Genomic DNA, 27,792 nt, shown 5'->3' on the forward strand with positions numbered 1-27,792 from the left:
CTTCGAGACATTCAGCTGCGATTGGGGCCTCTCACACTTCTTTATCCACTCACGGCATTTCTCATATTGAGTTTGGGGTTTTGGGAATGGAAAAATTCAACCCTACCCTCCAAACTCTTTGGGTATCGGCTGTCGGTTTAGCACAACCCATAGGCACAGTGCTTCGGAATCTTCACTTTGCCCAAAAGCTTGTCAGGTCCTCCGCGCTTAGTTACCGTTGCTAAACTACGATTGGCCTGGGGCGGTTTTCGGGCGTGGCTTAGCCGCTCAGTGATACTTCCACTAGAGGGCGCAAAACAACAGGCATGTCAACATGTTTTGCACGATCGGTCTGATCGACTTGTAATATGATGTCAGGTGTTTGAGGGTCATACTGTTGTTTTTCTATATAATGCTAGCCCCATTTTTGGTCATTGAACAATGATAGTTGACCACAGTGTAATCTGTCTGTGTGGGAAGCATACACCTTAAAGATCTATGTAAGGACAGTGAACAATGTGGAGGAAAGATAATCGACCACATTCCAAAGTTCTGTATGTAACCAGGTAAAGATGAAATGCCTGCAGTGTAGACCTAATGCCTTTAGAGACCAAAAGCACAAAATGTAAACATTAGTTATTACCTATGATCACAGAGAATGTCATCTTCCTTTCCTTATGCATTCAGATTAATTGTCTCACCTCAAAAATATAAAATGACCTTCATGAGGACCTAAAAAGGTGATCTAATGAGAATATTTGGTGTGTTGGGTTTGTCCTTCCTGTAAAATCATTGTGAATTATAAAGTTTTTATTCAATGAAGAATGTGTATGTTGGTTAAGATGTCTGTTTGTGGGCTATTGTAGTGCTCTTGATCTCCAGGGTGAAGATGGGATGGTGTCTGTCTCTTCTAAGTTCGTCTTCTCTGATGAGTCCGATTTCACAGTAGGTGCAAGACTCTCTGGCTTGTAGGCCTCTCCAGGTCTCCGTCTAACCATCAGACGACCATGTGTTGGGCAAAGCTGAAAATTGGACTCAGAGAAGACGAACTAGAAGACCCTCCAGTCCGCTTTTTTCAATCCTTATGGTCTTTTACAAACCTCAGCCAGGCAAAGTACAACGTTGTCCCGGAAGAAAAACTTGCTTCCTTTAGCTCTGACAATGTTCCCCAACTCTGAGAAATGTTTTTTCCAGCAGGGCAATGCTCCATGCCACACAGCCAGGCCAGTGAAGGTGTGGATGGAGTACCACCAGATCAGGACCCTGTCATGGCCAGCCCAATTTCGAGACCTGAATCCCATCAAAAACCTCTGAAATGTGATCAAGAGGAAGATGGATGGTCACAAGCCATGAAAAGAAGCCGAGCTGCTTGAATTCTTGCGCCAGGAGTAGCATAAAGTCACCCAACGGCAATGTGAAAGACTGGTGAGCATGCCAAGACACATGAAAGTTGTGATTTTAAATCAAGGTTTTTCCACCAAATATTGATTTCTGAACTCTTCCTAAGAGTAAGCATTAGTATTGTGTAGTTTAAAAATGAATATGAGCTTGTTTTCTTTGCATTATTCGAGATCTGAAGACACTGCATCTTTTTTGCTATTTTGACCAATTGTCATTTTTCTGCAAATAAATGATCTAAATGACAATATTTTTATTGGAAATTTGGTAGGAATGTTGCCAGTAGGTTATAGAATAAAACAAAAATGTACATTTTACTTTAACACATACCAATAAATAGTAAAACCAGAGAAACTGATAATTTTGAAGTGGTCTCTTAATTTTTTCCGCGGCTGTATATATATATATATACATATTTTTTATTTTATTTTTTACTCTGCCTCCCCTGCCTCCTATGACCGCACGTCCCTGTCAACCAACAACTAAATTGAACGTTCGTCACCGGTATTACAGGGTTAATAGTTCCTTCCTGATTTCACTCAGCTGACACAGGGAATACAGCCTGACAGACACCTTTCTACTGGGAACGTTCACGTCCTGTTGCCCAAGGTCTGAGACTACTTCGCAACGTTAGGTCTACAGCTTCACGAGGTAAGTTAACTTAACATCACAGATGGGTCTGTCTATGTTTCATTATGTGTAGAATTATTAGTCTCTGTCTGATAGTATTGTCGCTTTATCAAGTAATTTCGTAGCAGCATTTAGCTAGCCTTAATGACGTATGATTTAACTGTGACTGTAAATTCAAATTTGTTTGTAAGAGAAACCTACACTCGTTAGTTACAATTTAAGGGAGCCAAATAGCCTTTAGGATGCGTATGGTTATTTTTAGTCGCGTTCAAATATAGTCAGGTTTAATTTCGTTTGAGATCTGTCTCCACAGTTTGTTCGGTAGCCACATAGCTCAGTTAAGTTTCGTTTCTGAGTTAAGTTTCGTTTCTCTCCTTCCAATGCAGACGCTCTAAAGACGGCGCGCGACAATGGCTGAGCTAATGCCATCACTGCTCAGCCTAGAGGAAGAGCTCACATGCAGTATCTGCTTGTGTACTTTTGAAAACCCCGTAACACTTCCCTGTGGTCATAACTTCTGTCAAGGCTGCTTGGATGAAGCATGGAAAGAAAGTTTCCTCCTATTCTGCCCTCAGTGCAGACACCACTACTCCAGCAAGCCCGAGCTGAAGAAAAACACTGTGATAAGCGCTGTTGTTGACACCTTTAAAAAGAAGTCATCTTCATCGCTGTCAGTCAATTCCATCGATGAACCAGTCAACATGAAGGAACCAGTCAACATAAAGGAACCAGAAGTGATCAAATGTGATACGTGTATGGAGGTGAAAGCATTTAAAACCTGTCTTACATGCATGGCATCGTTCTGTGAAGAGCACATAAGACCGCACCAGGAGAATCCTATTTTCCGCTCGCACCAGTTGACCGACCCGCTAGGAGACCTGCAGGAGAGGATTTGCCAGGTCCATTGCAAGATCGTGGAGTTCTTCTGCCAGAATCACGACTGCAGTATTTGCAGCACCTGTCTGCAGCAGATGCATCGAGGTTGCGAGTATACCTCACCACAGGAAAGACAGGCACAGAAAGAGGTCTGTCAACCTACGGTTATTACAAGTCATACAAAGTTGTACATAACATTTATAGTTGTTGAAGGAGGCAGTAAACTGCAAGTGAAATATACTTAAGGACCCTTGAAGTCAAATCATGCAAACTTGTTTTTTACGCTTCATACCCTATAGCCTGTAAGACCTTGGATATTTTCATGAACGCAGTACACGCGGCAAAATGTGTTTCTGTCTATTCACACAATTACTTAATTAAACCTACATTACTTACAAATTTACTAAAATTACCCTTACTTATGTACGCCAACTCAGCTTATACACTAGTGGAATTGTCTACATGTACAATATGTAGGCACATTAGCAACTTGTACACGCCCACGTTATTATATTGCAAGACTCATTAGGCTACCTGTAGCTGTATGTGAGCTACATAATGATGAACGTTAAGGTCGTGTTTCTCTGTTCATTCACAGTCTGAGATGAAGCAAATGTTGAGTTTGCTGGATAGAAAGATTGACAAGAACCACGTTGTTATGGCCCAAATGAAGGAGCAGCAGTTTCAGCTACAGGTAAGTGTAAACTGACCACACTAACATATGTTAAGAGATAAACACCAATCAATCAATCAATCAATGTTTTGTATTTTTTTTGTCTAGGACTCTGCTGCTGCCCGCAAGAAGATGATGAGTGCAGAGTACCAGGTCATCAGGGATCTTATCGACAGGGATGAGCAAGATTCCCTCAAGGCTGTAGACAAGGCCTTGGAGAGTGGTCAGGCAAGGCTCGATTCTCTCTGCAAGAAGTTTGGTCAGAATGTGAAGAAGATGACTACAACTAAATCTGAGATCAACAGCCTTCTGACTCGCGCGGATACGTTGGCCTTCCTGCAGGTATGTGATGTGGCATCAAATCAGAAGGGGGGAAAAACTATACACATTTATGATCTAAAGTTAGGAAACCCTATAATGTAGACATGACATTGTGTATTGTGTTGATACTGAAGCCATAATTATACATGTCTGCAGAAATAGACACACGTGAACTAAGGTCTCTATGTGTAAGCCCTGCTTCTTTCTGTCACACATCAGTAAGAGATGGCAGGACAGGCACTGTTTGACCCTTCTTATCACCTCTGACCTCATATAAACATGGACAGAAGCTTGCTTCTTTTACGGATGTAGCTTACACACATACGGAGACTAAGCTTGATTCATGCTTATGTCTGCAACACTTTTGAACCCGTTGCTGACAGAATGGACCTTTTGGTCGACACTTTTAACCGTCTCCTGGAAGTGTCTGCTACCAAGAGAAAATTCAACTGTGGCTGACTTCGTCACATAGGGTCGCACAAGTGTGATTGGCTAGATAAAGCTGAGCGACACTTTCAGAAGTATAAATCAAGCTAATCAACATAAACTCATGATTCATACAAAGGCATTCATTAATACAAAGTAATGAATTAATATAATCTTTGACCATAAACAGACTTTTACAATTATTTCACTGATATTTGCTGATTGCAAGAAGTGACTTGTGAGCTTTCCAGAGTCTTGAGAATACATTAGTGATCTATGAAAGTCTCCCTCAAAATATTATCTCCAGGAAGCTTTTATTCTTTTGCTCTTTCATGCCAACTCATCCCTCTTCCTGTTAGGCATCCTCTTCAGCAGTAATGCCCTCCCAGGCAGAATTTGAGCCTTACTGCCCGCGTATGAACGTGGACTCCAAGACTGTGGTCGCCTATCACTCCTCTGCTGTTGCTGTGAAGGAACTACTGACAAAAATCCTGAATGCACCCGTAGAAAACCGAATCCCACTTCTCAGACCAGGTGTGTGTGTGTGTGGGTGTGCATATGTTTGTACTGTTAATGTCAGTAATTAACACGTATACTGCATGCCTTTACATATTATCATTTCCCATTTTTCAGAGTTTGAGCAACCGGTTCATTTCTACGGTGAAATATACTCGCCTTAACGTCACATATTCTTAATCAGGAAACCAATCAGAGCATAGGATGTCTTTCCTCCCTCACACCCACTCATTGCTCTTCTGTCATAGCTGCTCTAATGTGGTGGTTTGGGTTTTACCTGACGATTAGATGATTGATTACCTGCTGAGTAACTCCCATATTCATCTCCAGACCCATATCAGGCCTGAGTTTGAGGTCTAATGTGGGTTCAGTATTTGTTTCATGCTCAGGCTAATGTCTCGTCCTCTCCCTCTCAGGCCCGCCACATGGCCCTTATGGCCCACATGGCCCTAATGGCCCTCTTCTTGGCCCTCATGGCCCTCAGGCCCCGCTCATGGCCTTTCCAGGACCAGACATGGCCCAAGGAAGGAGTAAGCACTCTCTTTAAAAAAAAAAAAAAATGTTATCGTCATTTGTCATTTTTTGCTTAAAATATACATAGCTATTTTGTAATGGAAATGTTATTTTAATACAATGCAGGACTCATTTCTGTATGCAGTAGGTGAAATCCGTAATATCGTAATATTAATATTGTAATAGCATTGTGTGGAGAATGTTTACTTGAGTAAATTCATTGAGAATGTACATGGCCTTATTTGGAAGCTGATGCAGTGTCATTGAGAGAAGCAGTGTGAGATCCCACATCACTATCCTTACTGGCCACTCATTTTCTTCATCTCCTCAGACTTTCCCCCCAGACACCACAGGTCTCAGAGTCCAGGTGCATCCCTCAGACCTGGCCACATGAGAATGGGACCAGTACCTCCAAGTATGTCATGAACAGAAAGCCTGCATACAGTTCCATAAATGTGTGCATCTTAAATTGACCAGCAGAGGTGCCTTAGCAGATGGCGGAAGCCATAGAAGCCACACTATCTATAGCCATAGTCGAAAGTAGGTGGATCAGCTGGACAGCTCGTAAAATGCTGGCAATCACAATGTTGGGACGTACAAATGATTTGTATTTGGTTCCCCACATTACCAGCTTTGTCTTCACATTAATCACAGTCTGGTGTCTGACTGCTTTATTTACTCTTTCAGACCAGAGGCCAGACCAGAGGCCAGAACACATGAAGGGGAAAAAGGCGAAGGGAGAAAGTAAGACCTCATCGTATTGTACACCATTCAGCCTAATTGTTCCAAACTTAATGCCTCTCACTTTGCAGCATTGTAGCGTACTGAAATGGCTTTTTCTGTTCTTTTTTTGTAGAATCAGAGCGGAATCGTGAAAAAGGTATGTCCGGAAATTCATTTTGGAAGCTGTTGGATTTGGCCGAAGAGATGTCTTCTGGAAGCACCAAACGTCATTCCCATCTGTAACCTAATGGGTTTGCCTCGTGGCCTTGTGTAGTCACATACAGTAGAGGCCAAGTTTATTTTCTCTTCCAGGCGGAGTACATTCCCGCCCTCTGTAGCCAAAGCAGGACATGATTAGATAGCTGTGTGGGACGGGCAGTTCTTTGGGCTGTTTGTGTCTGATTCATGTCTGTTTCTCTCCACCACCCCTAGATCATGGGTCTAATTCATGTCTGTTTCCCTCCACCACTCTTAGATCAAGGGAAGAAGCCACCCAAACCTGGCCCAAGCGATTCCTGTAAAGGTGCACCTGCTAATAATGGTATGTCTGACCTTCGCTATTACACATCAAAGGTCAGATTACTCATCACTTTTAAAAGCATTACAATCCAGGAAAGTATCACATGGTTTAGAACTGAGAAAATGTGCTTTTGAACGAGAACTATCGGCAATCAATGTGTCCCTTTATCCATAAAACCTGTTGTCCGTTTTTCAGAGAATACAGTAATTCTATTAATATGAAAGATTCCATCACTCTCACACAATACTGTTGTTCAAATTAAGTCACCTGTTGTCATTTCCTGGATAAAAGGTTGAACCAGTTTTGCTGGAATTTCTAGTTGGAACACAGGCCTTAGCATGAACTGAAAATCTCATGTCGTTCTACAATTCTGTTCTATAATTCTGATGAAGGGTCATGTTAGCTTGAGGTTCCATCAAATAAACTGCTATTAGATTCAGACAGAAGGTTGTGCAAAATCACATGATGCGACTGAAAAAACTTTGAACCTGACTATGTTTTTAGTTAGCTTTACAGACTAAAAGGTCATAAATGGGAGTTCTTGATTGCTTTGTTTTTCTCTCCAGCAGGAGCACCCAATGCAAGTCTTCCTCGCGACATCTCGACTGCTGAGAAAAGGAGTGAGCTCCTAAAGCGTAAGTTGAAAAAAAGATTTCTATTACGTACAATCAGCATAACCATTGGAAACATACACAATGGCATAGAGGAGGAAGTGTAGGCCTCGGAAGGCGCTGTAGGTAAACACTAATCCTCCCTGTCCTTTTTGTCTGTCCACAGTTGGCACCGTACTGAAGATGGACCCCAAAACGGCCCACAAGCGCATCGCCCTTACCGAGGACTTCACCGTGGCGTCGGTGGCCGAGGAGCCGTGCCCGTACCCCGACGGGCCGGAGCGCTTCTCCGTGTGCACCCAGGTGCTGTGCTCCAAGGGCTTTGCTCAGGGCCGCCACTACTGGGAGCTCAAGATGAACAGCAACTCCTTCTGCAGCCTGGGCCTGGCCTACGGACGCCTGGACCGCAAGGGCCCCACCAGCCGGCTGGGCCGCAACGCCGAGTCCTGGTGCGTGGAGTGGTTCAACACCAAGCTGTCGGCGTGGCACAACAGCGCCGAGACGGTGCTGACCAACCCCAACCCCGGCCGAGTGGGCGTGCTACTGGACTGCGACGGCGGCTCTGCCACCTTCTACAACGTGGCCGACCGTGCCTACCCCTTCCACACCTTTGTGTTCCCCTTCAAGGGGCCCGTCTATCCCGCCTTCTGGATGTTCTCGGCCGGCGCTTCCATCTCGCTGTGTAAGCTGACCGCCTAGGATCAGACCATGGCAGCATTTTGGAGTGCACTCTTAATGGCTTTTGTTTGAATGTGCTGCTCTGTCAAGCCATGGTCCTCTGTTATAACAGCTGAACAAAATTAGATGACGTAAGCACTTCAAAAAGCATGCAGGTTTTGTTCTGGTAATTTATGATATGGAGGCATGCACATATCCATGGGGAATTGCAATCTGCAGGAGGAATATTTAGCATGCTTCTATCTGATTTGCAGGAGGCATATTTATCAGTCTTTTATCTGATTTAAAATCAATTTTCTGAAAACCAAGGGAATACTCATACACTAGCAGTGTAATAGGAGTTGGGCATTTTCTAATAAGATTCTTTAAATTATTTTAAAAAAGCATTGAATTCAAAATAATTGTATTCAGTGCAAATGTTTTCATTCTAGGAATTATAAAACGTATATTGTGTTTCTTTCGAATTATATTTTTAATGTCATCTCAAGCTTTTGGTGGTTAAAGAATAGAAACGGTGAAATACAGTAAGCAACGTTTGGTATTTTCAATGTCTACACAGCTTCATGCTACATGCACTTCTGTATTACCTTTGCTTTAGAATTTAAAAAAAATGTGAAACAGACACATCTTTGAGTAATACTCTATGGTAAATCTATGAATAGTCTATGTGTGATCACTAAAAATAATAATATGTGTGTGTATAACACAGATGAAGATGTATAACATTTATATTTGTTGTTTTTGATTATTTAAACAAAGTGATTTGGTGTTGTAGCATTTGAATGCATTCGTTTTAAGGCGCATTAGGAACATATCTCTCTGTGCGTGTAAATGTCTGGCCAGCTGTTTTTCATCCAATATTGGCTGTTGGCTGTTGTGGAAAGTTAGTGTTTGTAACAGAAAGAATGTTTAGGGTGTTCCCACTCATTGCAAGGGAATGTTTTGTCATCATCCATTAGCTACAATATTGGCACCCAATATGAGAGAACTGAAATCGTCCCATGAAATCTTCTTGTCTGTTTGAGGCAGATGTGCTAATGACATTGAGTCTTCAGTTGATTGAGTCTCTTCTTTAACACATTTGCTATGGTCACCTGTGTGCAGAAGCACAATGGAAATGCTGAAATCCGGCCTGGTTACCAAGGCGATGCGTTTTCACTTTCCTTTATAGACCCTGGCTCCATTTTCCGAAGGTGCTGTCCTACAACCATCCTTACTGAGAGACGAGTGTTAGACTCCCATCATGTTAGGTGTGGTGGTCAAAGCACAGCAAAACTCAGTCAGAGAAAGTCAGCCCTGGGGGTTGAGGTGTGGTGTTGTGCACAGCAACAGAAACTGACAGTTCACTTCTTGTGTTGGCATTCGCCTTGTTCTGGTGGTGACTTGACCCTTTTACCCTTCGCTGTTCAAGTCGTGTGGTGGTGGTTTCCCCATTATTCCACCCTCGGTTAGAGTAAATAGGCGGGGTAATAATAACCAGGACAAGTAGTTCAGAGTGGTTGGAGTTGTTTTTATTTGATGTTTGTTTTGTCCTGAGGGCCAGGCACACCAGATGCAAGGTCCGTTTGTTCACGTGACACTGCTCCACAGTGGCTGATAACGTTTCCTTTAGGACGGCCACTGTCATGGTGAGTGACCTTTAGCCGGGGGGCAGATCGCTCGCTATGAGATTATGGCAGCAGTGTTTCTGTGAGATCTGTCCATGCACCAGATATAGTCATTCTCCCATATCCGGTAATAGCACGCCTGTCTATACAGATCAGCCATTTTAAACATGCCAAACTTACTCCTCTAAAGTGAGTGAACACAGTATGGTTTTCCGTGATAAGACTTCAGCCTGTGTTGCTGCACTGATAACACCACACAGAGCTGTCAAGCTGCCAGGAACAGTGAGTAGTTTTTCCAGGAATGCTGCGTTTGGCTTTGGCTGAGCCAACTGGCCTGCTCACCCGAGAGGAAGCTAGAGCGTGTTGGTTGTTTAAGGTCACAAGACTGCAGCTCTTTGCTCCCGTCTCTTCTTTATAGAGGAACCCAGAATAAGGCCACTGATACACCACTGTGGACACACGTGCCAAAGGATTTGTTCTACTCTTTTTGGGCACTTTCTTGTTTTTTCTGTCTTACAAGAATGTGTGGGTACAGAATGTGATGGAAAGTTTAATTGTGATTCCTCTACATTACTACGTTTTTGCAGAAGTGTTTCAGCACATTGCAAAGCAGCTTGCGTGTGCCTGCTCCTGTAAGGACTAATTTACACATGGGGTTGTTATAATCTAAAACAGCAGGGAGAGGGTGTGTGTCTTATCCATACAGTACACAAACAAGGTTTTGGTGCTGTGCTGTTTAATTTCATAGTTAATACTTGATACTTGTTCAGTTAATCCAGATTCTGCCCACTGCTCCTGGGGTCCTGGAGGAAGGACAGTCCGGGATGGGAAAAATGCAGAGGACAAATTCACGGCGACCTCGGGCTGCGAGTGTGTGTCTGTGTGTGTGTCCTGTGTCGCCACCTAATATGCACGTGTGTGTTGCTGTGCGTCGTTGTGACTGAAGTCAGCCGTGTGTGTGTGTGTGTGTATTAGGTTGCATTCAAACAAAGTACTCTGATCTTGCTAATGGTGAAGTAAAGACCAAATGTATGCGCATAAATATGAAAATATTTATTGACTAGTTTCCAAAATGTACATCAATTCTTACATTCATCTTACCAAATATATCATTTAAACTGTTGAAACCATCATTCCTGTCAAATCTATTCTTTGTTGAATACAGTGACACACACCTGTCTCTGTTTGTAGTGGTTACTATAGTTACCACTGGCCCTGGGATCTGTGATAGGTGGAATGTTTCCAATTAAATAGTTGAAGTCTGATTGGGCCTAGAAGTCATTTTTCACGGTTTCTTCTTCACAAATCCGCTTACAGTTGTGCAGCTAATCATTAAAGCTGAAAATGGTCTAGTTTAAATATGGCAATGCTGTTTTAGCTTGTAACTTCATCAAAAGTAATTGTATTATAACAATACATACTTCTTACTTGTCTATCCTGGAGTGGTAAATAAAAAGAGAAATGGGAACTTGTCTGTCTGATGTTCTTGTTCCATCTTCAGGTTTAGAACCCTGTGAATATCGGCCCAAAACAACATCAATCAGACACGTAACACTGACCTGGGACCAGGAACCAAACCGTAAACATTAGATTTTTGGTGGACTGACATAATCTGGTCATAAGACCAGCCATTGTGATTCAATGTGTTGGCCACATTTACATGAATTATTTTCTTTGCTGTACTCCAAAAACGTGCACAACAAACACACAGCCTGCTACTGCCACCCACATTCAGAGTAGTCGTACATGAAGGACGGGACAACAACATCGTACAACATTTAACAGCAGGATGACACATGCATGTGGCCGAGCATATGTAAGAGAATGTGCACATTTCCGCAAAGGCTTTTAATACCTACTGCTGATCGAGTTCCATTCAGAGTAACATCACGAGTGATACTTACATTAAGACAAACCAATGTTGTGTTAATGTGTGTGACTTAAATGTTCAAATGTGATGATAATGACTATTGCAACTTGCCCTATCAATAGATTTGGCTAAAGCTCATGCCAGGCCCACAGATAATCTGTTTGAGACAGAATCTCTTGCCATGGGAATCTCTGGAAAGCGTGAACACCACACCTTGTCAAATCAACTTGGCAATGACAGTGGTCATAAATATTTTCTACAACTTCATCACATACCAGCGTTGCTTCCCCAGAGCGCCGCTCTGTCAGAAATTAGGGTCCTTTCAGTGTACAGACTTGGATAATGTTTATAAAATGTATAAATAATTTTAAAAGCCATGAATCACGGGAACATGTTCCCAATATCTTTACAAATGTCAACCCTGTCCCACAACAGTCAGATTGAAAAATAACCCAAGACTGCCACCTTGTGGTCGTTAAGTGGAGTGAATGGCGTTTGGCAAACAATGGCTGATATATTAAAAAAAAATGCAAAACAAACCAATAATTCAAAGTGTTGCTATGACAACACTTTTCATAACAATACCATATCGTTAAAGCGAGAGGAGAAGAGGATGGTGGATGTAAACTATTATCTGCAGAATCATAGAGTAGGCGCTGTTCAGTGAAACCTCTACTTAGAAGGAAGTAAAAACAAGACAGAACACATCTACTCTAGGACTGAGTAAACAACACGACGGGTGGACACGATGTTTGCCATCCTAGCCTCTAAGCCTATATGGGCATACTTGCGTGAGTAACGTCACAGGCTTTACGAGGGTGTTTTGCATTAGGAATGCATGACAAAACCTATTACCTCAATACAACTCAAGAAGAGAAGAGAAGTAGGAAAAACAGTGTGTGTACACATATGATATCCAGTGCAGCTCATGACAGCAAACTAATAAATATCTGGAGTAACATATTCAGCAGGAAAACCATCACAAATAAAGATTATATGAAGTTAAAAAAAATAAAAAAAAACAGTATCTAATGTTTCTCCCACAGGACGTTCTAAAGCAGACTATGAGCACAAGGCAGCAATGCAAACATTCAGGTAGCAGCTTCTCCCCCTTACAATTCTCTCCCTCCTCCATGAGTCACAGACCAGGGAAAACATCATGGTTCATTAATGACTGGATGGAACTCAGGAGCGCAGGCTGGATGAGTGATCAGTAGAGCTGCCCCAGAGCAGGAAATTACATTTAATGGCATTGGGATTTGTAGTTCTCTTCATAACCTACCTCAGCTGTGGCTAGAACACAGAAGACAAAGGAAAAACTACATTGTCTATGGACATTGCTGCACATTTACATCCAGCTTCTGGCCATGTCTGGTGGGGGACCGGTTGCAAGCGGGGCAGCTGAGGGAGCAGGGGCAAGTCCAGGTGTGCTCTGCACGTGTGTGTGTGTGTTTCTGAGTGTGTGTGTGTGTGTGTGTGTGTTTCTGAGTGTGTGTGTGTGTGTGAGTGTGTGTGTGAGTAAGTGAGGGGAATCTACGTAAAATAGCGCCTATGACCAGCCCAGTCCAAACATCTGACATAGAGGACCCAAATATGGCCGTGAAGCGCTGATGAGTGCTGGCAAGCACGGGACGCACGGAGCTCCTCCTCCCTACGGGAGAGCATCACGCAGGAGGCCTCACACCAGCACCTCAGCCTCTTCTCCCCTGGACGTGTGGTCGGAAGTCACCGGTGCTGCGGTCGCCCCTCCTCCCTCGCCGTCCTCGTCCGCGCTGGAGTCTTCGTCGTCGTCGTCCGTCTGCTCGGCGCTGTGGTAGAGCATGAGCGCCTGGGTCTTGTGGGTGATGGTGATGGTGCACGGGCCTTGTGCCCACGGCTCGCCGTCCACCTGCATGGGCATCCGTGAGCTCTTCAGCACCAGCTGCAGCGTGGGCACAACACAGGTCAGTGAGACTCTCTCTCTCTCTCTCACACACACACACACACACACACACACACACACACACACACACACACACACACACACACACACACACCACAGGTCAGTTAGAACGCTAGAGCCACATACCCCTTATTGCCCACATTCCCTTCTTTTTCCCCATCCCTTCCCACCTGACCACCTCCCTCTCCTTAACCTCCTCCTTTCTCTCACCCTCTAATTTTTCTCCAAAGGTGGCTGGAATACTCTTTGCACATGGTGAGATCTTTTAATGATCTTGTACGCAAGATCATGTCAATACATTTTTAACATAATATCTGAACCACCCACATTTTGGGGTTGCTCCGCCCAAAGCACACAACTGCCCTCATGGCGCATCTTTTAACTTAAGCACAGGGGACAATATGGCCGCTAGTCACGATCATCTTGGGGGTATATGTCTGGGAGGAATCTATGAGTAAGACTATACGAATAACGAGGAGTTGATTTGAGCTTACCTCAAGTGAATATACAGACACTAAGTGAGCTGTATTAAATTATACCCTCCCCTCCTCCAGCCTTCAGTTAAAGCCTTGCTGATTCCCACATGATCCAGCTGTTCAGGAACATTCAGATCTTACAGCTAGATGTGATAGATTAGGGTGGCAGAGAGGAGGACAGGCTGTCCCTGCATCATTCTACCAGACACAGTCAAACTGAAGGACTCCAGACTTCCAAGTGAACATTCGCGGCCCACAAAGTTTAAATGAAGGTCTTGGTGGAACCAACGCTTGAATGTCAATGAAACAAGGAATACACTGTAAACAAAACACTTGGAGTTGCCATAGGTAACTGTTACTGGTTCTGTTGTCAGGGCATCACATTTCTAGATTTGGGGAGATTTGGCCACAGGGGGGTTGACTTATATTATATCAAATCCCCTGTTTTCATTGTCATGGAAAAAAACTGTGTCAGATGAGAACCGTTATTGTGTTAAGAGTTGATATGGGTATAAACCGATTGAAGGATCTTTAAGACTCAAGAGAATGAGAAAGAAAGTGCCCCAAGGCCATCGCTGTATTTATAGATATCCTTTCCTGTTTTGGTTTTCACCCGTTATGTATTTAACACCATAGCCAGCACAGTTTACAGACTGGCTTCAACTTTGACCTATATCTGACCTCTCTAGTCTTTCCTCAGTGATGTCAATCCTAGTCCAACGTTATCTTAGTATTGGACGTTTAAGATGCAACACTGCCCCTCTAAGACCAGTCTGATATCGTAACGGTGTTAATTATCGGACGGCGCGTGTTTTCGGCAAATGTCAGCATGTTTATCCATTATTAAACAGAAGTTATAGATTGTTAATCGATTATTAAACTTAGCATTTTCATTGTTTAACTAAAAACTAGCCTAAACCCATAGTCGTGTTCGTGTTCGAAGGCTTTCATTTGGCATCCAGCAATGAGGCTGACAGACAGAGAGGAAGAGTATCTCACCCGAACTGTGTGCGCCTGACCCAGTCTGACAGGGTTGGCCAGCTTCACCTGGATCTGGGCACAGTGGAACGAGCCGTAGACCCCCACTATCTCCAGCAGGCCATCATCCAGACTGGTGGAAGACCACAAGTAAAGGAACGCAAATGCTAGGGGTTAACATTGATGTTTTTCCTGAAACATCTGACAACGTGAGCACTAGGCTGGGCTTTTGCTAGCAATATTGATGAGAAAACAACGTAAAGGGGTATGGATCACATCACCAACAACAATCTAACAATCTCCACACAGCTAGCTACAGGCTACAAGCTAGTACGTGTTTACACTAGTTATTCTAAAGGGGGGTCAACCACATTCTTTACCATTGTATTGATGATTTGCCCCGCAAGCTTGAAATATGAGGTATATTAATGTAAGTCAAACTTTGATTACAACTCTGATTAAACCCAAGAAACGTGGTATAAGTGATGTGCTCAAAAACATCTCTAAAAATCAAACTCTGAAATGCAAGCCCTCCATGTTCTCTACTCACCGTGTAGGGGGGCAGGGCTCGTCCCCCATGCCTTCCCACAGCCTGCAGCCCCCGCCCCAGTACCCAATGTTACACACGATGATGCCCTCCAGACTGGGCAGTGCCACCTTCTCCCCGTCCAGCTCCAGCTAAAACACAGATAGGGCACAGTAGAGTCGTCTTGCGGTCATGGCAACAAGGCTTTAATGGTCCTAACGGACAATCTGGGGCCACATCTTATGGCATGACCAGGACGTCAAAATTGGGAAACTTGTGAGGACAAATCTGACATCCAATAAATTTCATAGTAATGTATATAAATCAGAATCAAAATGTGTATGGTTAAGGAATTAGACCTTTTTTGTAATATGTCTCATATGACTTAAAGGTTCGATGTGTAGTTTTTAGTGGCATCTATCAGTAGAAATGAAATATAGTATTCATAATTATGTTCTCATTAGTGTATGATTACCGGTCACTACGAATCGCTGTGTTTTCGTTAGCTTAGAAGGAACCTTTTGTATCTACATAGGAAGTTTTCCACAGACGGTTGCAACGCCATGTTTCTACAGTAGCCCAGAATGGCCAAACCAATACACTGGAAAATGTGTATTGGCTTTGTGTTTTTATAGCATTTGACGTCCACCGTAGGTACTCACACACGCTCGTAAAGGAAAAGGGTATTCAGCTGGTTGAAATTCAGCAACCTCATCACTAGATGCCACTAAAAAACTACACACTTTACATTTAAAAATGTTTTTATACAAATCAATTGAATTATTGGCCTGACTTCTATACCCAAGAAACACGTTCTTGAGATACAGTTTTGGAAATGACTGAGAATCGTAGGTGAACTGAGCAAGATCCAAACCCAATCTTACCTCAATCCTCTTATCCAGATCTTTGCATTCTTGCACTAGGCAATCTTTGGTGCCGTAAAGGAAATACACAGCCTACAACAAAGGACCATTGTGATCAACCAATGTACAGATGAAGCATTTATGCTAAATAGCAGCCACGCTACCAACCCTGATCTCTGAACCCACTTTTCAGTGAAACTACTACCATAAGACTTAATCATCTATAAAATTATCTCTGTAACTAACCTGGCAAAAAAACAAACACGCAAAATGACCAATACTTCACTAACATTGAATGCAATACGAGGCATGGGATTATATTAATAAACAGCATATTTGTGATCATTACAGTTCCATTCATTTCTTATGCTAATATTGTACCTTAAGGATTCTAGTAAATGAATATGATGGCAATTGCATTACTGATCCCAAACCATAGGTGCCTTAGGTCATTGTATCGACTGACCTTATTGATGATACGGCTGGAGAAGATGGAGGGAGTTTTCTCCCGGTGGGTGTGGAAGTTGAGCGCCATCAGGGCATCTGGACCCACCGAGAAATAGTTATTCATTGACAGAACCTGAGGAGGAAAAATACAGAGGAGAGTTAACAGCAGTTTCCTTTTCAGGTGGCTAGCTACTCAGTATCAGTTCTCTTCTCTCATAATTACACAAAAATACTAACAAATGAAAATGCAGAAACCGAAACGAAAATAGTACTCAGCCTTTTCTGTTGGTTTTGAAAAAAAGGGTGAAAGGACGCTTCTAATTTGAACACACTGATGACTAAAGTACTGTAAAAGGTCTTTGGGAACCGCTTCAGTTCATGCAACACTAACCTTTGGTTTCCTAAGGAAGTGGCCTTTCGAGACTACTTGAACTTTCCATCTGAAAGGGTAGTAACAGACAAAGCAACAGTCACAGTTTGTTATGTCTGAGCAGATAAAGTGCGTACAAATATCCCCACTCGACATAGCCAAGGAAATGACGCAAATGTCATCCAATGCCAATTGCTATTCACCCCACAAAAAACGTCAAGTCTGAGGCACAGGGGACAGAAAGTGGACATACGACATAGGGGACACATTGTGACTAGAATGACCTAATCATTTAGACTACAAATACAGATGACTTCCTGCACCTGTCCATCTTCACCACCTCTGCCTCCAGAATGTTCCTCAGCACCTGCTCCACGGGTATCTCCCCGGCGTACCCAGCCCCCCAGCCCAGTGAGTTAGACAGGTCGTTCCCTGTGCCCAGGGGAAGGACGGTCACCCTGGGAACGAACTGGTCTTGGCCCTGCACACCAAGACAAGGGGGGAAATGATCTTTATGATGAATAGTAGTCACTATATAAGAGTGCCATAGCCATTAGAAGATCATTCCTGCATTAATGAACCACAGAGCATTCTCAGTAGTGGGTTCTTGCAGGATTGCTTAGTCACTTCCTGAGTAACACATCAGTCACAGGTCTTACACTCACAGTACTATTCACACCGAATAGTGAGATGGCGTCGGCTAACTCCACCGTCTATCCTACTTACCCGAGGCAGAGTCTACACTAACTCCAGTCTATCATACATGCCCAAGACTGAGTCTAAACTAACTCCACAGTCTATCATACATGCCCAAAGCAGAGTCTACACTAACAAGGCAAAACGCTCACCTTAAGCTTCATGGCGTCGATGGCGTCCAGCACCCAGCCCACAGTGCCGTCGCCCCCACATACCAGCACCCGCGCGCTACCCGGGGGGAGCAGGGTGCACAGCTGCAGGGCTTTGGAGGGGGGCAGCTCTGACAAGTCAAACACCTGCAGCAGGAAAGTCAAATAAAGCTAGATGTCATTCTCCACACACTGACAGATCACATTTATCAGTGTGAAAGATTGTGTGTGTGTGTGTGTGTGGCTGTGGCTGTGTGTGTGTGTGTGTGTGTGTGTGTGTGTGTGTGTGTGTGTGTGTGTGTGTGTGTGTGTGTGTGTGTGAGAGAGAGATAACGAGACAGAGTGTGTGAGAATGACAGTTGAAGAGTGAGCAGTGAGCAGCACAGATTACATTAAATGATCTTACAAACACAACTGCAAAGCTAAATGAGCGGAGAGGATCCTCCATACCCAATCCTGTCATTAGCCAGATAGCCATGTACAGCCACACTATGTAAACAGTCACAGTATACTAAAGAACACTGCACAGACTTTGTGTTCTTAGTATTTTATTCAAGTATTACAAGACTAGAGAGTGTCCTTATCGGAGCAAAGATCAGACAGTGAGAGAGAGCAGAAGAACAGAGACAGACTTGGACAGGATTCTAAGGTCAGACAGTGAGAGAGAGAGAGAGAGTGAGAGAGAGAGAGAGAAAGAGAGAGCAGAAGAGAAGAGGACAGACTTGGACAGGATTCAGCACGGTGCGGAACTCTCCCAGCAGGGCCTCGCCCATGTTGTTCCCGCTGCGCGTGTTGGCCAGCACCAGCACCGGACTCCAGCCACTGCCACAGGTCACAGCCAGCTGCACATGGACATACACAACACACACACACACACACACACACACACACACACACACACACACACACACACACACACACACACACACACACACACACACACACACGATGACCTTAAAATTGTATTAAAGCAGCACAACGGATGAATAGCTATTCACTAACGATATGCTAGCAGCTAAAACTAACGAAATCTCTTGAAATGCGCTGACTTTGACATTATGACAAACTAGTTACTCAACAACTGTCCTTACACAGTCAAACATCAAGCAAGTGCAACACAAGACAAAGCAAGAAGGCAAATAAGCTACTTCGGCAGACAGTAGAAAGTCGGCCACAGGCAAAACTATAGAACAAATTTATATGCCTATGGACCCTGGTATGGCAATGGCACAGAGGCGATTCTCCTTATTAAAGGTCATTGTAGCGCCCCAATTTTTTTCAAGCTGTTATTTTAAGGTTGAACTGCTTATCCTAACCCTAATCCGGAAGTATAATTGTTGCATTGTGTTACTTTAAGTTAATTTCATTCAAAAGTCAAATCTATCTTTTAGAATCAATTGTGCAGTGGGCAGACTCAAATCATTTCGGCACAAACACACACTCGCACAATAGAAAGGTTACCCCTCCTTACTCAAACACAGTCCTACAGACCACTACAGAGCAATGCCACTGCAGTATATATTGACACCACACACACAAATGCAATCCTGCTGAGCCAATAGCCATCTGCCCCCTCACCTTGCTGTACTCGTCCGGGTGTCTGCGGCGCAGTTTGTTGACGTGGTAGAGGTAGTGAGGTGGGATGATGAGACAGCGAAACTCTCCCAGGTCGCATCGTTCTCCATCCGCCAGGCTTGGCTTACAGTCATCATGCAGAGTGGCCTGGCACCACACACACCTGCCAGTCGCCGGGCGCCACACACACACAGAAAGAGAGAGAGAGAGAGAGAGAGAGGGAATGAGAGACATATTTTTGTTTTAAAAATAGATTAGGCAAATCATCACCTGAATAACTCTCTAACAGAACAGATAAAGGAGAGAGAGTACAGGCCAGTTGCAAACCCATCATTCTAAATGGCTATCTGTGACACTGTCAGAGAACCTATCCTTCCCTCAGTACAGTTTTTAATCATACTCTTGACAATTAATGACAGATTAAGGGATGGTTCTGTTAAGGCTCTTAACAACAGGTCTGTCATTCTGCCGCTAAGGGAATGGTAGCATGGGTACTGTGAGGCTAAACCCAGCTGAAAGTCATGATTACCTGTAGTCGCACAGTTTTGGCTGTGTGCCGCACTGCTGTTTGCACACAACACAGCAGCTGCACAGGGGGACGTTTCCACGCACCCAACGATGGTTTAGAGATCCGTCCGATTGAGCCGGAGTCATAATCTCTTTGCACAACATGGTGCGGTCGGCCCGTCGTAAGCATTGCTCGTCTGCGCAGATACCACAGCCGTCACAGAAAGCTCCCTGTAGTATGTGCTGAGAGCATACGCAGCAGTAGGTAGGCTTGTTGAAGAGATCAGTGTAGTGCCATCCATGTTTGCTTTTGCGTAAGAAGTCCTTCATGTACACCTTCCGTCTGGAGCGTTGAGCACTGCACCACAGCGTGATAATCACTGGTACCAGAACGGCCAGCGAGGTCCAAATGAGCAGTGTCCATTCCTCCCGCCTCCCGGTGGTATCAAGCTGCCCGCTGACACTTTCCTCCTCCGTCTCCATCTAAACTGTATGCGGGGAGTTTTCGCGATACTGAACGCTTGCAATATTAGTAAACACTGGCGTTACCAGGCGTTATTTCAACGGATTACATAAATACATCAACGCCGTAAACATATCGCTTGGTTTAGCGGTTATAAAAATACTGGCGTGACACAGTGCTTATTTAAAATAAATGATGTCAAACGTTGGTCATTTATCTAACATGCATTACTATTTGGCTTGTAACGCTATAGCTGATTTTTCCACACGCAGCCACAGGCGAAACACGGCACATAACATAGACCTACACGTACGTAAATTACCGTAAAATATATTTTTCACTCAGAATACACTGAACACTGCCAAGTTCGATAGTGCTAGCCAGTATAGCTTCTCTAAAATGAGCAGTTCATCTTCGTTAGCTAACTTAGTCTAAACAGGCAGCTCTCTTCATCACTTCCGTTAAACTCAGACCGATAAAAACATGAGCACCACTGAAATACTTGACTATAACATCAAGTGCATATCTGATACCGTACTTGTGCTGTGCTCAGTGTGCTGTAGGCTACTGCCTCTAAACATGAAACACAGGAGCATAGGCGGACCCCATAGCTAACCGAACTGCTCAGGCGGTTTCTGTCAAAGCTACCACTGTGCGGAAACGGAAATGATGACGTAGTTTGTTTACGCTCATCTGTTTCATCTGTGTAAATTTTGCCCACATACACCAGAACCTGGTTACAAATCGCATCAGGGGCATCTCGTGCTATATACAAAAAATAATAAGTCAGAATATATTGACATCTGCAAAGTCATGACCACTCTTTGTGTAAAATAGTATTAGCGTAACCAAAAAAAGGAAATATGCCTTTGTTTGTCTTGTGCACCAATTCATCTATGCAGGCCTAAACATGGGCCTATTTCCCAGGTGTTTGCAACGCCCCAATGAAGATAGTTCAAACAATTTCCATTTCCATTCCATGAATTTGCTATTGAATTATTTGACAAGGCCAGATAAATGCGGTAAATTGCCCATGCGACTTTATACAATAGATTATTGTTTTCAAACACCTGCTCATTCGAATTGAGCCTATAGTCATCCCTTGACAGAGCAGCCTATATAGATCAGTGGAGCCAACGGTCTGAGTAGTATTGCCTTCACATTACAGTTTTTCTCCATTGCTTTGGGTAATTTCACGAAACAGAAATGACATTCTCAAAACTCTCAAAACTCAAAACTCAAAACTCAAAACAGGCAACTCATCAGTCAAAATGAATTCCTTTTCTCAAACAAATAGTCAGTGCCCCCAAAATGAATAGTACCTTTGACATTGTTTAAACACTGCAGGTCAAAACATTTAGATGTTTTGTCAGTATGGCAGTGGTCAAAAGAAATATCCCTCATGTGCATATTTCAATCTTGGCTTAGTCCTTTGACACTGAATGGTTACTGTAGTAGATGTTTTCTTTTCAGAATACTATGTGTATCAAACAGAAAAGCGATGAATTCAATCACATACTGTATTGCACACATACTGCCATGGAAATTGTTACAGTAATTGCTAAACAGAAACAAAAAATGTGTACATCACAATATACGTACTGTCAAACAATAAGTACATCAAAACTAAAATTATGTATAGCCTTCTCTCCTATAACAACACATACAGTAGGAAAGTAAAGCAAAGCTGGAGTTGAGTTTTCGTCCTCACTCTCCGACTCATCCTCTCACTCATGTCTGTCTGGCCTCAGATTTTCATCAACATCACATCTGATGTTCTCCCTTGCTATGCAACGGGGTTAGAATTGGCATGCATGCCGCAACCATCCCTTACACTGATCTGCTGTGACATCGACACAAGCAGCATCCATTGCCTGGAGAAGGGACCTCATGGTTTAGAGCCCGATGCTCGTAGAACCTCCACCTCCATGCAGAAAAAAACTCCTCGATAAGATTGAGGTATGGGGAGTAAGGTGATCAGAGCACCATCAGCATTCTTGGATGGGCAGCGAACCACGCCCTGATGAGCGGGCCTCAGTGGAAGCTAACTTTGTCCCACACAATGACAAATGTAGGCAAGTGAGACCCTACCAAACACCCCTCATGTAGAGGGATAAGATCAGAGTGCACGCGCCCAAGAACACCAGGAGCTTCAGGGTGTTGTATGGGCCAAGACTGGGAATGTGGGTGACTACACCATTCTCTGAAATGGCAGCACACATCGTGATGTTGCCCCCGCGCTGGCCTGGGACATCCACCCTTGCTCCTCTCCCTCTTCTTCTTCCTCCTCTTCCTCGAGCAGGCAGTTGCCCATTGGTTGTTTCCATGGCCAGGTGCTTCCATGTTCATAAATTGTACTGAACTTGGTCAAGCTCTAGATATTTGATTGAAGCATTTATACTCCTGGATAGGACCTGTCAGCTAACTAAACTTACTGTGTGATCGGTGAACAGATGTGTGAATCTCCCCCTTGATTAGTTAAGTTCTAGTTGCACCTAAAAATTAAGCCGATGATCCAAGAGATCCATATTACAGTATATACCATGATGTTTTTCATGGTATTATGTGCCTGAAGGATTTTGACAATGGAGCGAACTATTGTGCAGGTGATGACGTACACAAGGAAATTACGCCAGCATGTTTTGCAGAGAACGACGACTTGATTGAGAAGCAACAGTCAGTTTTGACCAGCAAGATATATTCTATTGGTAATTGGGCTAACTGAAGGCAACTGAACCTAACCATTTCAAAGTTGTGCTAAATCATTTGAAATATGTGCTAATGTAATTGCAATTTGATTAAAGGAATGAGAAATTCCAATCTGTTGTGAACAAGTGCCCAGTGGTTTGGAGGTTTGCACGTGTTGTTTTGAGAATGTAATTTCTGTTTTGTGAAATTACCCAAAGCAATGGAGAAAAACTGTAATATGCAGAAGTGTATGCTGTGGAATTGCATTTTCTTTTTTTATAGCATGACCATGATTATTTTAAATTATTTAGGAATGCTTAAATATCCTGTGTGCACACTAGGGTTTGAGTCTGTTTCTCAGAAACAGCAGCATATGAAGACAAAAATGCCTTGTGATAAACGGCACTTGCGCTCCCCCTAGTGGCTCTTCGAGCAGTTCAGAGTTATAATTGAATGGAATTTTAATCTCCTGTTCAGACACGATCCATAATGCTCTGTAATACGTTTCACAATACAATGAAATTGTCTCTGCCAATTATAAATGGTCGTCATTATGCCAGATGTTCGTACATTAAATAGACATTTTGTTGCGCATGGTTGCTTGTTGTGATGTTTTTGCAGTTGTGTGTGTCAATTTCCAGGGGTTGATGACGCAAGAGGTGAACCTATACCCCTAACCTATTCCTTGCAGCAGTTCAGTGCAGGGGTTGCGCCGAGAGAAGAGGCAAGACGAATCATGAAGTTTGTGGTCTATCTTTTTTGTTTGGTCCTTCTGACCTCCTTTACGGGTAAGTCATTAAATTGCAATATTTGTACATTCTATTAAATCCACAGTCTACATTGCGAGTTACAGATAACTCAGAGAAACATGAAATATTTAGGAAATACTGTCCTGCAAAAAATACAAAGTTAAAATCTAAGACAATACTACCTAGCCTATACTGTAAACTAAAATAGTACTACTGATATGTTTCACAGACCAGCACGAGTGTTTTTTTTATTATTTATATTGATGCGGAAAGTAATTGTCAGTTGGCCGCTACCCCCAAACCAAACGCACGCATAATGTACAATAAAAAGTAGAAAATTCGTTTTGAACAATCCAGTGGTGTTTTAGCGCTGTTGCTGCAGTATATTTCTATTATTTGTTTGTTTTCATTTCTGAATGAAGCTTTCTACGTTGTATGTATCAATTAGCAGCCTACAGTGTCCAGATTTATTTATGGTCTATTCATAAATTTCATAGCGATCTCAGAAGTGATTTAAGACCTAATGCAATACATGTATGTATTTGTATTTGTGCATTATTTTATGTATTCAATTTCGCAAATGAACACTCATTGAGAGATACTTGAAGTACCTTGCAAAAAAAAACAGCACAAAAAGGGTACACATGAGCTTTTTGCAAAATAAATGTGTGTTAAGCTGCTGTGCCACGTCGCTCTGTGAGCACTGGCTGTATTGACGGAGCCGAGTTCATTTTCATACCCCCTTGCAGGTTGGCCCTCTGGGTCACATGCTGGCCCAGGCAGACTCCCTGGGGAGAGGGGCGAATGAATGGGCACTTTGTTGCTGCCTCAAAAAACAGCCTCTAATGGCATTCTGGATAGTGACGTGCAGGCAGAGAGGGACACACCAAGAGTGTGTGTGTGAGAGAGTGTGGGGGGGGGGGGGGGGAAGAGAGGGAGAGAGAGAGAGAGAGAGAGAGAGAGAGAGAGAGAGAGAGAGAGGAAAGAGAGAGAGAGAGAGAAGTACCTCTGGCTTTTGCTCTCACAAGAGTGTGAAACGCACAAACAGAAAAAAGGACATAGAGACAAAGACAGAGCGAGAGAAAAAGAGAGATTGACAGGGGAAGAGAGAGAGGGAGAGAGAACACTGGTTCACATGCATATGGAAGAACTGGAGGCATGAATGATTTGCCTCTGTACCTCTTACTTGAAAGTATTAATGACATGATTCAAAGCACCACATCTAAATGACAAATAAAGTCCTAGCCATGAATGAACTGATCAGGTGTCTCACTCTAGTCTCTCACCGCTTAAAATCTGAAGACTCGGAAACTAAAACAGAAAAATGCATAAAGTTGATTGGGAAAGCTAATTCCTAACATTGCTGTATTCATTGAGTAACATTCATAAAAAGGGAAAATAAATATTATTCAAATAGTTTTTTCCACATAATATAGCTTCTCATTGGCATAACACACATGGATGTGTGGGAGATTTTTTCCCTCCCTGCTAAATCAAAAATCAATCATTCATTCAGTCTCACAATATCAAAGGGCAGTTGATGGATGACTATCAGTGAACCCTCTTAATAAATGTCATTTTGTCATGTAAATTGACAAATACCATTCAAGAGCTACAAATCACAGTTTCATAATAAATGCCAAATTCATGACAGGCTCACGGCTCATAAGAAAATGCACACAGAACATGGGCTCATGGGTTTGATGTCCAGAGAACCGCACCCAGTCACTCATCTATACCAAGACTAACCCGCTTGCTCCTCTGTGCTCCAGCAGATGCTTCTCCAGTCATCAAAGAGAGCTTTGCCAAACAGCTTCTTCGCACCAAGAGACAGAAGGCTGGACACCCTGATGAGCCTATGAGGGTGGGGAAATGTGGGAGGATGTTTGATTAAAAATGCAAGATATTACACAGCAGCTTCATCAACCTGTGTCTGTCTAATGATGCAGTAGAGGAGGGGGTATTGCAGTTTGTAAATTAAACGTATAGGCTTATCATCATATAAATGAAATAATAATTTAAAAAAAACAGCTTACAGTTTTACATTATAGCATATTTGTGCAACTCTGGAGATTTGACTGACTGACTGACTTTGATCAGATATATCCTTAGACAAACTTACTTTATTTCTTTCATGTTCTCCCTCTCTCTCTCTCTCTCTCTCTCTCTCTCTCTCTCTCTCTCTCTCTCTCTCTCTCTCTCTCTCTCTCTCAGGAACACATGTTGCATATGCAGCGACTGGAGCAGAGGGCCCGTGAGACCAACCTGGAGCACTGGCTCAACCCCAACTGCTTCCCACGATGTGACCGCAACTACGGCTACCAGGTCTAACCTTGTCTCAGTGCGTAACTCCGAACTCCCACCTACAAGCATTTTCAATACAGTATTGCCACGTTAGGTTCACGAAGTGGGTGACCGGACAAGTCAAGAAAAGAACATAGCTCACATTACATCTGAAAAAAAAAATCAAAAATCAAAATGAAACGGTCAAAGTATGGAGGATCATATCACAGCCTTAATCTATGTCAATAAATTAAAATGCAGTTACGAGTTATATCAGATAAAACAAATGTAACATTATTTACTTGTGCTCTTATTTACAGCGGTGAACACGAGGCTGACTGTGATATTCATGACGACTGTAACGCTAAGGGGATGACGGTGAGAGGAGAGAAGGAAGGCAGAAGCTATCTTGCTCACTCCATGCCTCATTCATTGAGATGTCCGCCGAAGGGCCTCTACGGGAAATTTGCAATCCTTAAATAAAGACTTTTGTCAAATCAGCTTATGCCATCATTAGCCTAGAGTACTTGTAGAATTGTATCGGCTCTCTGAATGCCACAATAGACCTTTCAATCTAATTGTGATGGATCTGATTTTGAAAAAGTAAACTTTGTATGGTTATAAATAAAAAAAGCATGTTGTAAAAAATAATTAAAATAATCAAATGTGTGCGTTCTTTGGTCGTTGGGAAGTTGCTGGGACTTCAGTTGGGAAGAAAAGACAAAGGCTAAAGAATGGTAAAAGGGTTTTGTGTTTGGTCTGAGGAGATGAAAAAAATATTTCCGAATATTTGGCAGTTCTCCGTTTGACGTCTCTCACACAACCCGAATTTGCCATAATTGCGTTAGCCTATATAGGTTAATCATGGTGGAACATATAAAGAAAACAAGACGTGGTCAAATTGTGTTGTATTTCCCGTGTGACAGTTTCTCAAGGGAAAAAAATCGAAAACGCCCATATGATTCATATGTCAGTTTCGTTTCCAAGGAAGTTCTTTAATCATAAGTTAAAGCATTATCCTCCAATGCAATTTAAATTCCTATAGCTGCAAAACTAAAACTCATCTTGTATAGTTTTTAATGTTATATAGGCTAAGCTAAGGGTTTGCTTTAACATGTTAACAAAAGTTTAAAAATGTATGTTTGAGTTATGACTCTTAGTCTATACATTTGACTACAGAGCTAAGTTGCTTCAGAAAAAACTGCTTATGCATTTTTTCATAGGAAGTCGATTTAAAATATAGTAATTTCTAATAAATTGCGCTCCAACACCAATATATAAAATCTCATCTGATAAAAATGCTGTAATTCGTTTATTTTCTGCTGTGTTAATAGAAATGTATTTGATATAAGCGTAACGAAATGCACAAGGATACCAATTAAGGACAGAAGAAAAAGTAGACATTATGCCCGTGTAAAACCAACTGCTTTGTTGAGCAAAGTTGGATTGAACAAAGATCTAGTTCTGCTATGGCATGTCTAACCTTAGTAATGTGCACTGGGTGGATCGATAATATATTATCATTTCCTGATACATTTTTAACAACATTAAGGCAAGAATAGTCAAATCGTTGTCTTCACAAGTCTTTAAATTGAAGTAGACGATGCGCTCAGCTTAACACGTCACCTTTAAACCTCCAAAAAGACGAAAAAGCTTTTTCAATTTTTTTTTTGCGTGTCAGTTTACTGAAGGGTGAATGCAAAATCACACATACAGAAAATGTTGCAAGCTGTTAAGAC

The 27,792-nt window shown here is 42.7% G+C and overlaps 3 protein-coding genes across 5 annotated transcripts; 2 read left to right on the plus strand and 1 right to left on the minus strand.

The window, feature by feature from the left end:
* The first annotated feature begins 1,929 nt into the window (after positions 1-1,929).
* Positions 1,930-10,939, plus strand: trim25 (tripartite motif containing 25). 3 transcript variants are annotated; one of them, XM_080841000.1, is made up of 12 exons: positions 1,930-2,028; positions 2,394-3,032; positions 3,482-3,577; positions 3,665-3,898; positions 4,663-4,837; positions 5,236-5,349; positions 5,664-5,747; positions 6,020-6,076; positions 6,189-6,212; positions 6,531-6,596; positions 7,142-7,210; positions 7,353-10,939. In XM_080841000.1, the coding sequence occupies exons 2-12, from the start codon at positions 2,418-2,420 to the stop codon at positions 7,883-7,885; spliced, it is 2,067 nt and encodes a 688-aa protein (XP_080697126.1). In that variant the 5' UTR covers positions 1,930-2,028; positions 2,394-2,417; the 3' UTR covers positions 7,886-10,939. The 3 variants fall into 3 exon arrangements, with proteins under 3 accessions (XP_080697126.1, XP_080697127.1, XP_080697128.1); XM_080841001.1 differs by having other exon boundaries at positions 7,145-7,210; XM_080841002.1 differs by having other exon boundaries at positions 6,032-6,076.
* A 1,401-nt stretch (positions 10,940-12,340) lies between these two features.
* Positions 12,341-20,353, minus strand: dgke (diacylglycerol kinase, epsilon; the record flags this gene model as incomplete). The annotated part of the gene is made up of 11 exons (XM_080837001.1): positions 12,341-13,262; positions 14,759-14,870; positions 15,288-15,415; positions 16,148-16,219; positions 16,593-16,706; positions 16,965-17,013; positions 17,267-17,424; positions 17,792-17,935; positions 18,511-18,630; positions 19,367-19,526; positions 19,893-20,353. The coding sequence occupies 11 exons, from the start codon at positions 20,351-20,353 to the stop codon at positions 13,020-13,022; spliced, it is 1,761 nt and encodes a 586-aa protein (XP_080693127.1). The 3' UTR covers positions 12,341-13,019.
* Positions 20,354-23,743: 3,390 nt separating this feature from the next.
* Positions 23,744-26,408, plus strand: cUnh17orf67 (chromosome Un C17orf67 homolog). Its single transcript, XM_080837316.1, has 4 exons — positions 23,744-23,809; positions 25,546-25,634; positions 25,985-26,111; positions 26,374-26,408. Exons 1-3 carry the CDS (start codon positions 23,758-23,760, stop codon positions 26,099-26,101), a joined length of 258 nt encoding a protein of 85 aa, XP_080693442.1. The 5' UTR covers positions 23,744-23,757; the 3' UTR covers positions 26,102-26,111; positions 26,374-26,408.
* Positions 26,409-27,792: the final 1,384 nt, after the last annotated feature.

This window comes from Sprattus sprattus (assembly GCF_963457725.1).
Source record: "Sprattus sprattus genome assembly, chromosome: 1".
NCBI lineage: Eukaryota > Metazoa > Chordata > Actinopteri > Clupeiformes > Clupeidae > Sprattus > Sprattus sprattus.